Source organism: Petaurus breviceps, unplaced genomic scaffold, assembly GCF_028583685.1.
Source record: "Petaurus breviceps papuanus isolate PSGF00001 unplaced genomic scaffold, PetGlider_PUasm1.0 175, whole genome shotgun sequence".
NCBI lineage: Eukaryota > Metazoa > Chordata > Mammalia > Diprotodontia > Petauridae > Petaurus > Petaurus breviceps.
The window spans coordinates 43,894,254-43,907,075 of record NW_027185764.1 but is presented as its reverse complement, the minus strand read 5'-3'; the positions used below and the strand labels follow the sequence as shown (position 1 = coordinate 43,907,075).

Here is a 12,822-nt window from a genome sequence, read left to right as displayed (position 1 = left end):
GAAATAAAATGCAATTCTTGTACTCCCTAAAGGAATTAAAAAATTTTATTTTAAATCAAAAGTAGTGACTTAGGGCTCAAGTGTAATGATATTGATTCACTTGAATTAAATTCTAAAACTAGCCAGGTTTAATAGATGCAATTTCATAAACTTAATTTAGAACTTTCTTCTACATAAACTATATGTTCCCTGATTTATTTGAGACCATATCATACAAAGATTAGTGGAAGGGACTCTGAGTCTCTTTAGCCTGGACAAGACTTGGTTGGAGTGTGGGGAGTTAAGAGATATCTTTATTTAATTGTATAAGGTGGATGAGATTTGTTCTGCTTGGACCTAGACGGTAGAATAGGAAGAGTAGATGGAATTTGTAATGAGGCAAATTTTTTCTTGATATGAGAAAAATCTTTATAACAATTGGAGCTGTCCACTTGTGGAGAAGGGTAACCTTGAGAAGGTGTCTTACTGCCTACCCATCCCTATCTCTTTCTTTAGAAATTTTCAAGTGAAGTCTAGATGACCACTTGTAGGAATATTGTAGTAAGTGTTCTTGTTAGGTTACAGGTTGAACTAGATGACCCCAAGTCTTAACTCATACTTTGATTACAGCAAAATTAGAAAATAAAAAAGGAGACAGTGTTAACATCTAAATATCTTAAATATAGGTTTGAGCTCTTCTATGATCTTATAGTATGATGAACATGTTAAAATGTTTAATATCGCATTTACCAACAGATTGTTTTCTGTAGTCCCCATATAATTTCTTTGAACGTAGTATGACTTTAAAGGCAAATAGCATCAACTCTACTTTTTCTAAGCCATTGGTTGCAGCATAAAATGCAGATGTGTGTGTACACACACACACACACACACACATTCTTATTGCCTAGTAGATTGATTCTCCTATCTTTACTCTCATCATAAATGGAATGGTCTAGGCCTTTCTTCTTGTATGTGGGCTTGAACCCAAATTTAAGTGGATATGGATGCTTGCTTCTTCTCAAAGATCTTCAGGAAATGAAATTCTGTAATGATTTAGGAATCTGATTCATTGTCAAGTTTTAGTATCTAATAATTTTTTTACTGTATATTTAGTGCATTTTTTTCTGTAGCTGGAGATATCTAGACATCTTTTTTACAACAATGCTTCATATACATAAAGTTGATAAAGTCAATTCTTAGCAAACGAAATCCTAGTATTTTTTAAAACTTTTCCTTATACGTTCTATTCTCTAATCTTTAAAGCAGTTGTTGGTTTTTCTATATATTCTACCAATTTCCTCTATCCTTAAAAAAATTCTTAAAATATAGAACATATTGAGAAATTTAAAAATAGTGTTTTTTTTTCCTATTTTGTCTTGTAGGGTGTTAAAAACATAGTGAATGAGGAGTTAAGTGAAAAGTAAAGCGAAAAAAAAAATCTGTTTTTAGCACATAGTAACAAGTTATAATTATAAAACATGATATTGACACAGAATCTTTCTCAAACCCCGAAAGTTATGTAAAATAAAAAAGGTCATTCTTTTTAAAATTTTATTTTTAAATATTTTGAACTTAACAACACATGCCAAAATCATTTCCATATGCAAAATAGTATAGAAGAAGGATTACTTGTGAAAACATAAATCTCTATTATGTTTAAGCTTGCTGTTAAAAAGTATATAATGAAGGTAGTATATTATTTTCAAAGCTGTCCTGTCTCTTCTTCCTTCTGAACTTGCTTCATTTCTCTTCTGGGCATTAAAAAAATTCTTCAATGATCATCTTCTTCCTTTTTCGGGGAGGCAGCTCTATTGATAGCTCCCCTCTCCTGCCAAATAGAGAAAAACATACCTGTTGCAATAAATAAGCATAGTAAAGCAAAACAAATCCACCCATTTGCTACATCCCAAAATATGTTTAATTCTGCATCTTGAGTCCATCATCTGTCCTTTGTTAGGATAGTGAGTAACATGCTTCTGTATCATTCCTCTTGAAGAGAATTTAATCTTTTGGAAACTAAAGCAATAGAAAAAAAGCTGAAATCAAGTGGCTATCTTGTGGTATAAAATGATTAACTTTTTTTTGGATACTATTTGTTTAGCTCTATATTGTGGCTTAATAAAATATTCTTATCTGTAAAATGAAAGGGTTGAGCTAGATGAAACTTAAGGGCCTGTCTAGCTCTAAAATTCTAAGATTTTGTGATCCACTTACAGTCCATTGAATGAATTTCTTCCTCATTTATAAAACAGAAAATATTTTTTCTATTTGTGGTTGTAAAGATTGAATGAGAATATATGTAAAGCTTTGGGTCACTGAAAAATGGTATATAAATGAGTCATTATTAAGTTAAGAACTAGTGAAATGACAAATTTATAAAATTTTGTCAAGGAAGAAGAAAGGGAAGACATTGGCATATTAGCAGTGGGAAGATTTGAAAACAAGCAGTTGTCACATAAAAGTGATATAAAATCAAATGTGCAAAGAAACTGAGTGATTCTGGTAGTAATCAAATTGTAAATCAAAATTGTAAAAAGTATTCATATACTTTGGAGGTTACTTTTCCTTTATATCTCTGTTTTTGAAATAAGTATATGTTCTCATTGAGGGATGTAAAATCACTAAATAAAGCTAGCCATTAATATATAAATGTAGTTAAATGTAGCTCTTTAAGGTTTTCAAAATGCTTTACATTTACTATCTTTATATGATGCTCAAAATAACTCTTTAAAGTAGGTGCTGTTGTTATCCTAGTTTAATAGATGAGGAAAGTGAGGCAGACAGGTTTAGTAATTTGCCCAAGGTCCTGTATCTAGTAAGTATCTGAGGCAAGATGCAAGTCTAACCTTGATACCACCTTGTTGCCTGTGTTCACGTAATACATTAAAATGTTTTAGATGCACTTTATGAAAAGAAACATATTTTAAACACATTATGAAAATGTCATTTTAGAACTTCCCATATCAAATCTGATTTAAAATCCAAATATTGAAGATTTCTCAATTATGGAAGATTGAAAGAAGTTGATTTTGGAGTAAAAAAGGATTTGTGCTTTGCTTTTTATTTGCTGAACAAATTATTCATAAATCTGTTTGGTGTGTAAAACAATACTTTCATCATGCTCTTCACCACACTAATAGTTTGTTGTTCTACCCTATTTAAATTTATACCACTCAGGCTGGCATCCACTAGGTTGTAAGCTCCTTAAGTCAGGGATGATGTCTTATAGATGTTTTTACTTCTCCCCCTAATCCTGGGATTAGAACTGGGGTCCCTTAGCTCTGGTTTTATATTCTTTGTACTATACCATGGTTGCTAGGAATGATTTGTGATGGTGGCAAGCTATGCCTAAAAGACTAAATCTTATTTTTTAGGGTCCATTAAATACCCAATATTCTAACAATAGGGAATATACCACTTAATTTATTTGCCATTTTACTCTCATGGGCTTCCTTTTTATGAAAATTTTTAAAAAGTAGACAGTGGTGTATTGGAAATAATACTAATCTTAAAGAAGATTTGGGTTCTATTCCTGCCAGTGTTCTCATGTGATCTTGAATAAATCACTTTACTAGTCAGACTCAGTTTCTTTTTCTGTAAAATGAGGATATTGGATAAATTTCTGAGGTCCCTTGGTTGTTACTGAATTTTTCTTTTAACAGCAGATACTTTGGTTAAACTTAATAAGGCTGTTATCACCTTATTCCTAGATTTCTGTCTTGTTCTTATTTACAAATAAGTACACTTTATATGTACCTTTGATTAATAATTTTCATATTAATTTTGCAATGATCATTAGTTTTTTAAGTTTGTTGATGTTCCTTTTTTTAGATCACTGTCACTGCCCATTAACCCCTTCCCAGTAGAACCTCCTGTGTAACAAACAAATTTGGTCAGACAAAGCCAGTAATACATTGGCCGTGTCTGAAAATATGTGCTTCTTATCTCACTTCTGTTCTGCCTCCTCTTTGCAAGAGTTGGGAGGCTCTCTTCTCTTGTTGGAAAAGAGTGTTTGTTAGGACCAGTGAGTTATCCTGACAAAACTCTCTTAGTCTATGTCCTGCTTCATTTCATGCCAAACTTGCGTGTTAACTCTCAATTTCCTACTTTAGCATTCCAATCTCTGTTTTGGGGTGTTATTTCTAGAAGATGTGTAGGTCTTCTTAGAACTAATATGTGGCCTCTTTGGTGGCAGTGGCAGGAACATAGACTTGTATTATTACTGTGTGTTGATGATTTGCCTTGGATTCGAACAGATACCATTCTCTCAGTTTTTATATTATACCCAAGTACCGTTTTTCTCATCCTTTTATTGACTATAAGGCTGATATTAAATTCACCCATTCCCCTTTTAAGTTCACTGATATCCACGATGTTGATGTTTAATTTTCTCATCTCCTGTTTGACCACATCCAGCCTACCTTGGTTCATAGATCTTACATTCCAGGTTGCCATGCAATATTGATCTTTATATCATTGAACTTTCTTTTCATCACCAGACACATCAGCAGCTGAGCTTCCTTTTGGCTTTGGGCCAGCTGTTTGGTTAGTACTGGAGCTACTTGTTGTCCTTTGTTCTTCCTCAGTAATGTATCGGGCACCTTTTGATTTGAGGGACTGACTCATCTTCTGGTAGCATATCTTTCATCATTTTATCATTTTCATTTTTAGTAGTCAATGAATTTTTCTTGGCAAAGATACTGACTGGAGTGGTTTGCCATTTCCTTTTCTAATGGATCACTTTTTGTCAGAACTCTTTATTATTGTCCATCTTGGGTAATCCTGCATGGCATAGCTGGGTATTTCATTGAGTTAAACAAGTCCCTGCCATGAGGAGGCAGTGATTCAGGAGGGGAAAATCTCAGTAATTAGGATTTCGCTAATCTAGATACAAGGTAGTTTCAAAAATAACTACAAAGATTTTGCTGAACACTTTTGATAGTTCATTAATTATAAGTTGGTTAAGTTTCCTTAAGAAACCAGACTTTTCTAGCACTTTTATCAGCACATGCTCACATATACATAATGTACTGATCACAAATGAATTCTTGTCTAGTATTATTTTTGAGCAGTATATTTTTCCCCAACTAGTAGTGAAGTAAACCATGGTTTAGTAGAAAGAGTTCTAGTACATATCCCAGTGTTCCCACTTAGTAACTTTGAAATAAATAATTTCTTTTACATTTTTTTTCTTGCCTGTGAAATTGGGTCCTCGCTTTAAAATACCTGTGCATCCTGCTTCATAGGATGGCAGTAAGAATGAGAGATTAAGGAAATGACTGAAAGTTAAAGGTATACACAATTTGCATTTTAACAAACCTCAATTGCTAATTATTGTCCAAGTTCAAAGATGGAAAATAAGTAGATAAGGAAAAATAAAAAATATTTGAACTTAATTACATAGTGCACCATGAACCCCAAAACACAGATCATTTGGGGAAGAACTTAATATTTGACAAGAATTGTTGGGAAAACTGGGAAATAGTCCAAATGAAATTAGGTTTAGATCAGTGAAAAATTCAAAATGGATATGTAACCTCCGAATAGTAAGCTAAGCTATGTAGTTAAAAATAATAAGGGCAACAACACTAGAAGAGAACCAGAGAACCTTTTTAAACTTTGAGTAGAATGTGACTTTTATTTTTAATTTTTGCTTTTTGTTTCTTTTTAAATTATTCATTTAGTATTTTATTTTCCCTCCCATTACATGTAAAAACAAATTTTAACATTTGTTTTTAAAATTTTGAGTTCTAAATTCTCTCACCCCCTCTTTATCCCCATCATTGAAAAGGCAAGTGATTTACTATGTTACACATGTATAGTTGTGCAAATATTTGTCATGTTGTAAATGAAAACAGATCAAGAAACATCAAGGAAAAGAAAGAAAGTAAAAAAAAAAACGCTGTGATCTGTATTCAGACTCCATCAGTTCTCTTGGATCATTGTATTGCTGAGAATAGCTAAGTCTTTCACAGTTGATCATCTTACAGTATTTTTGTACTTTGTACAATGTTCTCTTGGTTCTACTTATTTCACTTTGCATCATTTCATGTAAGTCTTTCCAGGTTTTTCTGAGAGCAACCTGCTCATCATTTCTTATAGCACAGTAGTATCCCATTTACAATCACATACCACAACTTGTTCAGCCATTCCCTATTGATGGGCATCCTCTCAATTTCCAATTTTTTGCTACCAGAAAAGAGTTACTATAAATATTTTTTGTACATACAGGTGCTTTTCCTTTTTGTTTTTTTAAAAATTTCTCTTGGGATGTAGACCTAGTAGTGGTATTGCTGGGCCAGAGGGTTTGCATGGTTTTATAGCCCTTTGGGCATAGTTCCAAATTGCTCTACATAATGGTTGAATGAGTTCACAACTCTACCAATAGTGCATTAGTGTCTCAATTTTCCCACATTCCCTCCAACATTTGTCATTTTCTTTTTCTGACCTATTGGGTAATCTAATAGGTGTGAGATAGTAACTCATAATTCATTTCTGCAATCAGTAGTTGATTTAGAGCATTTTTTTATATGACTATAGAGAGCTTTGATTACTTAATCTGAAAGATTGATCATTTATCGATTGGGGAATGGTTTTTATTTTCTTAAGTTTGACGCAGTTCTCTATATATTTGAGAAATGAGGTCTTTATCAAGAGAAACTTTATTCAAAAATTTTTTCACAGTTATGTTTGCCAACTGTATTTCTTCCCTTCATCCTCCACCCTGTTCTGTTTTCTCTCTCCTTTCATCCTTTCCTTCCTAAAAAGTGTTTTGCTTCTGACTACTACCTCCCCCAATCTGCCCTCCCTTCTATCAGCTCCAAATCACCCCCCCCCCCCCTTTTTATCCCTTTAACCTCTTACTTTCCTATAGGTAAGATAGATTTCTATACCCAACTGAGTGTGTATGTTATTCCCTATTTGAGCCAATTCTGATGAGAGTAAGGTTCAATCCTTCCTTACCCATCTCCCCTATCTTTCCTTCCACCATAAAAGCTCTTTTCTTGCCTCTTTTATGTGAGGATAATTTACCCCATTCTACCTCTGCCTTTCCCTTTCTCCCAGTGCATTCTTCTTTCTCACCACTTAATTTTACATTTTTTAGATATCATCCCATCATATTCAACTCATACCTGTGCCCTCTATCTATATATACTCCTTCTAACTGCCCTAATAATGAGAGCATTCTTATGAGTTACAAGTATCATCTTCTTGTGTAGGAATGTTAACAGTAGGACATGACTTCTTAACCAGACAGGAGAGATGATCATAAAATACATAACAGATAATTTTGATCATAAGAAATTGAAAATCTTTTTCATAAACACAGTTAATAAGATAAAGGAGATGAACAAAATTAATAAAGACAAGAAGGAAAGCAGTGGACTTGGGGGAAAACCTTGGTATTAGATATGTCTCATAAGAGTCTGAAAGCCCAGATATGTAGGTGACCAAAAGAAATATCTAAAAACAAAAACAATTTCCTAATAGGTAAACAAAAACAATTTCCTAATAGGTAAGTGGTTGAAGGATGTGAATGAAACAGTTCTCAAAAGAAGAATTGGAAACCAGTAACTATATGAATGAATTCTCCAATTTTCTCTTTCAGTATTTTCTCACTTATTTCTCAATAAAAGAAATGAGAAAACAAATCTGAGGTTTTACTTCATAAGTCAACAAATCGAAGAAATTAAAGACTGGGGGAATAGTGTTGGAGGGGTTTGAAAAGATGGTCATGGGGCGGCTAGGTGGCACAGTGAATAGAGCACCGGCCCTGGAGTCAGGAGGACCTGAGTTCAAATCCAGCCTCAGACACTTAACACGAAAACTAGCCATGTGACCTTGGGCAAGTCACTTAACCCCAATTGCCCTACCTTCCCCCCTCCAAAAAGAAAAAAAAAAGAGAAAAGTTGCACTCTTCATTGAATTGTAAATTGGGTCAATTGTTTTAGAAAGAAATCTGGAATTAGATGAAAAGGACAGCTAAAATATTCCTTTCCTTTGACCCCAGAGATACTGTTGCTAGAGATTCACCTTAAAGGTGGTCACTGATAAAAAGAAAGGCACTATATATATATATATATCAGTATATTGACAGCAGTGCTGTACTCATTTTTATAGTAGCAAGTAACTGGAAACAGAGTGTGCCCATCAATTGGGCATTGACTAAATAAGTTTTGGTACATGAGTGTAATGTGTTGTAAAAAAAATGTTGAATATCATGGATACAGAAAATCATCAAAAGACATGTAGTACTGCAGTAGTGAAGTAAGTAAAACCAGGAAAGTAAACATACAGTGATTACAGCCATGGAAATGGCGAGAACAGCCTCTAGGAGAGCTATCAAAACTGAATGCTGTGAGATTCTAATGACCAAACCACCCTAAAGGAGAGAGATGAGAAAGTGCTTCCTCCTTTCCCACCCTCTCTGTGCAGAGGTTGGGGGCCATGGGTGTGGAACACTGCATATATGGAATGGTCAGATTTTTGCTGTGTGTTGGTTTGGGGATTTTTTTTTCCTTTGTTATAGAGGATGCCTAAGGGCTACATTGGTAAATGTAGGTGATATTAAAACAAAAGATGTCAATAGAGTTTTATTTTCAGAAGTTACAGGTAGGTGACTTTCATTTCAACAAACTTACTAAGCACCTACTGTGTGCAAAAGTGCCGTATACCAGGAATTAGAAATACAAAGGTGAAAAATTACTCCATCCCTGACTTCAAGGAGTTTTACAGTATAATAATTTCAAAATCTAATTCCTCTTAGTAGAAGGAAGAAATTCCTAACAATTCTAGCTGCCAAAAATGGAATGAACTACAGCATGAGTTAGAGAGTTCCTGGTCACCATTGGAGGTATTAAAGCAGAAGCTGGATGGTCACTTGTCAGGGAAAGAGAAGGGAGCAAGCATTTATTAAGTATCTACTCTTGTGCCAGGCACTGTGCAGTGTTATCTCAGCAACCCTGAGAAGTCAGTGCTGTTGTTATCCCCATTTTACAGATGAGGAGACTGAGGCTAAAAGAGTTTAAGGGATGTGCCCAGGGTCACTCAAGTCAGATTTGAACTCTGGTATTCCTGATTCCAGGCCCAAACTTTTGTCCACTGCACCACGTAACTACCTAAAGGGAATTCGTGTTTTAGGTAGATGACTTCTAAGACTGGGTCCAACTCTGATCAGTGATTCTCTGAGATAATATATGTGAAAGTGCCTTGTAAATTGCAAAGCATTTTATAAAGGTAAATTATTGAACATTTGTTTAATTCCTATATGTATTTTATTGCTTTAGCTTCATTTATTTTCATAATAGCCTATCATTAAGTCTTTTTACAAATTGTCCCCAGTTAAATTGAATAAACATAATACTTGGCATATCTAGTGAGGTTTTTATTGTGTAAAATTTTTGTTTGTATTTCACACTCAGAATTTTTTTGGGGTTATAGGCATGTTGATTTGCTAACAGAGCATGAAAAGACTATTATCTCTTCATTTTTAATTTACGTATCACATGCCTTTTTTATTTAGCTTTATGATATTTTTCTTATCCTGTTAAAAAGTCATGAGTTTTAATCATTCTTCTGATTGTTGTATTGTCTTTCACAGTAAATCAGGAGGAGTTCATCGCTATTATGACTGGAGACATTTAAAGAACTGCAAGAAAAAAGTGAACTTAAAAATAGCATCAGTGGCTATACATGTTGGAGTTATCACCTTGTAGTCTGTTTCACACCTGGAGCCATGCAAAAAAACCAACCCAAGTTAGTTTTTCCAAAAGGACCAAAATAAATACTTTATTGTAATGAAATTTCATTATTTTATATATCTTTAAGTTTCCTAGATGACAAAAATGTTGTTATTAAAATGTTTGAGTACCAGCCCATTTGTATTATAACTTTATATACAGTTTTAAAATTAAATCATGTTATGGGAATTGTTTTGAAGTTGTTTAATTTAGTTGTGACCTTGGTTTTAATGTAAAATATTTCTAGACTTTCATTTTAATAAAAGATTTATTTTATTAATATTTATAACTTGTTTTGATTTGTGTTTAAGACCCAACTATAGTTTTTAAAAATTATGTTTGAGTTTATTCATGTATTCTTTCATCAGAATAATTAAATTTTAAATCCTTTATTGATGATTGGCTATTAGCTTCTAATACCTTATAGGTCCACCATTAAATGTTTGTTGATAACAAATTATCTTTAAACTAGAACATCTTCTATCTATATGAGTCTACAATTTAAAATGTGGTAGAGTTTTATTTTTATATCTGGCTGATGTGATGTTTTTCTCATACTCGCCTTTTAGCTTGGGAATCAGTCCCTTGTTGTGTTGCCTCTAGCAAGGACGAGGGCTTTCCCCTGTGTGCTCTTGATCTTGTCCAGCTTGTTTTCCTATCTTTGTTTTTTTTAGTGACATTACTATTTCTATAGGCACATTAAGGATTGATATTAGACTTTAAGCACAATAGTTTCACTCTTATTATTGCTGAAAAGTTTACTTAAAAAAACAACCTTTTACAGAATTTTCCCATATTTCATATTTTTGTTGATTTCCAGTTTTGTCCTTAAATGCCCTTGGAATGACTTTGTTTAGTTGGTTCTTAAACTAAACTTTCTGATTTTTCCCTTTTTTGCTTTCACAGCTTCATGAGGTGATACTACTTAAAAGGTTTTTTTTCACTATCTTTCTCCATTAGATTTTACAAACAAGCTTTTATTCTAAACTCTTATTCTTGGATGTTATATTTCTCTTCTTGTAAAGTGAGTTTTAGTGTTTGCTGACTAAGGCAAACCTCAGACTTTTTTGGTCACCTTTACTGTGGCTGCTGATTTATTGGTTAAGGTTCCCATATGGAATTATTTTAATTAGTGCTAACATCCTTTTTCTCATTCACTTTCCATATAACCAATAACTTGGTTAAATAGATTAGCTTGGAATTATTTTATTTACATGCCATATTTTAAATTTCATTTTTATTCTGGTATTTGTGATAATTTTAGAGTACACTTTAACAAGTCAGTGGTTACTGTTATATCAATAATGATTTGTTTCTCTGTTAAAAATGTAATTAATTTTTTGTGATGTTTTGTGATACTGTAAAGAGAAAGGAAAGAGAGTAAGCATTTATTAAGTACCTCCTCTTTTTGTGATGTTCTTTGATGTTCTTCACATCCAATGCCTTTTGATTCTTCAACAAAAGATGGTGTTTATTTACAACAAGAGTTGGTGTTTACAACTATATAACCTATATAGTCTATGAGTCTTTGGACTATCTTATTCCTTGTCCTTGACCCATATTCTAATATTTCATCCTCAACTATTCCTAACATTGCATTTAAGGCACAGAGTATCAAAGTACAAATATTTATATCTTTGGATACAGATAGAACATATGTATGTATATGTATACATATATATTTAATTTAGAATTTTTTTTACTGAATTCTAAAGAGAATCTCTTTATCAATTCATAAACTGCAGTTGACATTAAAAAATCTTACTTGCATTATCTTATTCCAGTATGTCTCCTTAAGGGCAGGGACTGTTTAATTTTTATCTTTGCATTGGTATTACCCCACACAGTACCTGACACCTAACACATAGTGAGAATTTTATATTTTTAAATGCATTTGTAATCTGCCCCCTCACAACTCATTTTTTCTTCCGTTGAACAACAGCAACAACAGAAATAAACATACAAAGTTCAACAACATAAATTCCCACATTGTGCCCCAAAATTTATGTTCCTTCCTGTATTTTTTTAAGTTTATCAACTCTGTTAGGAGGTGAGTGGCCTGTTTCATCTTTAGTCTTTTGGTCTTGGGGTTTGTCATTGTTTTAATCAGAGTTCTAAAGTCTTTCAACTTTTTTTTTCCAATGTTGTACAAATTATTCTATTTCTATTCATTTGTTCTGCATCAGTTCTTATGTCTTCCCAGTTTCCTCTGAAAGTAGCCATTTCATCATATCTTTTTTTTTTTTATTAAGCAGTTGGGGTTAAGTAACTTGCTCAAGGTTACACGGCCAGTTATTTCTGGGTGTGGTGCTAAGTATCCAGAAAAATCCCCAGGTCATCCCGACACTGGAGCCGGTGCTCTTACTCACTGAGCTACCTGGCTGCCCCTAAGCAATTGGGGTTAAGCAACTTGCTCAAGGTTACACGGCCAGGTGTTTCTGGGTGGCTGCTGAGTGTCTGAGCCCAGGATTCAATCCCCAGGTCATCCTGACACTGGGGCCAGTGCTCTTACTCGCTGTGCTACCTGGCCGCCCCAGTTCATCATATCTTATGGCAGAATCATTTCATTTGAAGTACTGTACATTACAAAATCAGACAGATACTCATATGCAAAGATAGAAATTATCTTTAAATCAGAAAATGTCAGGATTGGAAGGAACCTTACATCTTGTCCAGTTTCCTCCTTTTCCTCTATCTTAAAAATAAAGAATCTTAGGCCCAAGTAGAGAAGAGATTTGCCCAAAGCTATAGTTTTTATCTTTTTGCAAATGCTTACTTGAACAACACTGCATGTGTACTGCAATATGAGATGAAATACCCTGTGAAGTGATATTTCTTGTAGCCTTTGAACTCACTGATTCCTTTGTCATTCCAAGGAATACTTGTCAGCTACAGTTTCCTTCTATCTTATGGCTTCATTTAGATTGAGAATATAAAGATTGACATGATTCATTTATTCTAGTACTTTGTCTATGTCCACATTCACTGAGTTCACGGAATGAGAATCTCACATTTAAAGTACCGGTAGTCAAGTCATGGTTTAGAGATAGTATAAAAATATAGAGAGGGGTAAGAGAAGAGGGCCCCAGACAGAGCTTTG

General features: G+C 33.6%; 2 protein-coding genes across 2 annotated transcripts in view; one reads left to right on the top strand and one right to left on the bottom strand.

The window, feature by feature from the left end:
* Positions 1-10,004, top strand: part of CETN3 (centrin 3) — a 34,871-nt gene extending 24,867 nt beyond the window's left edge. The window contains exon 5 of the mRNA XM_069085079.1: positions 9,584-10,004. Within this exon, the coding sequence (XP_068941180.1) occupies positions 9,584-9,627 (44 nt within the window). The 3' untranslated portion in view covers positions 9,628-10,004. The remainder of the gene's footprint in view (positions 1-9,583) is intronic.
* POLR3G (RNA polymerase III subunit G) overlaps positions 1-12,822 on the bottom strand; it is a 527,072-nt gene that overhangs the window by 183,820 nt on the left and 330,430 nt on the right. The gene's annotated exons all lie outside the window — the stretch shown is intronic.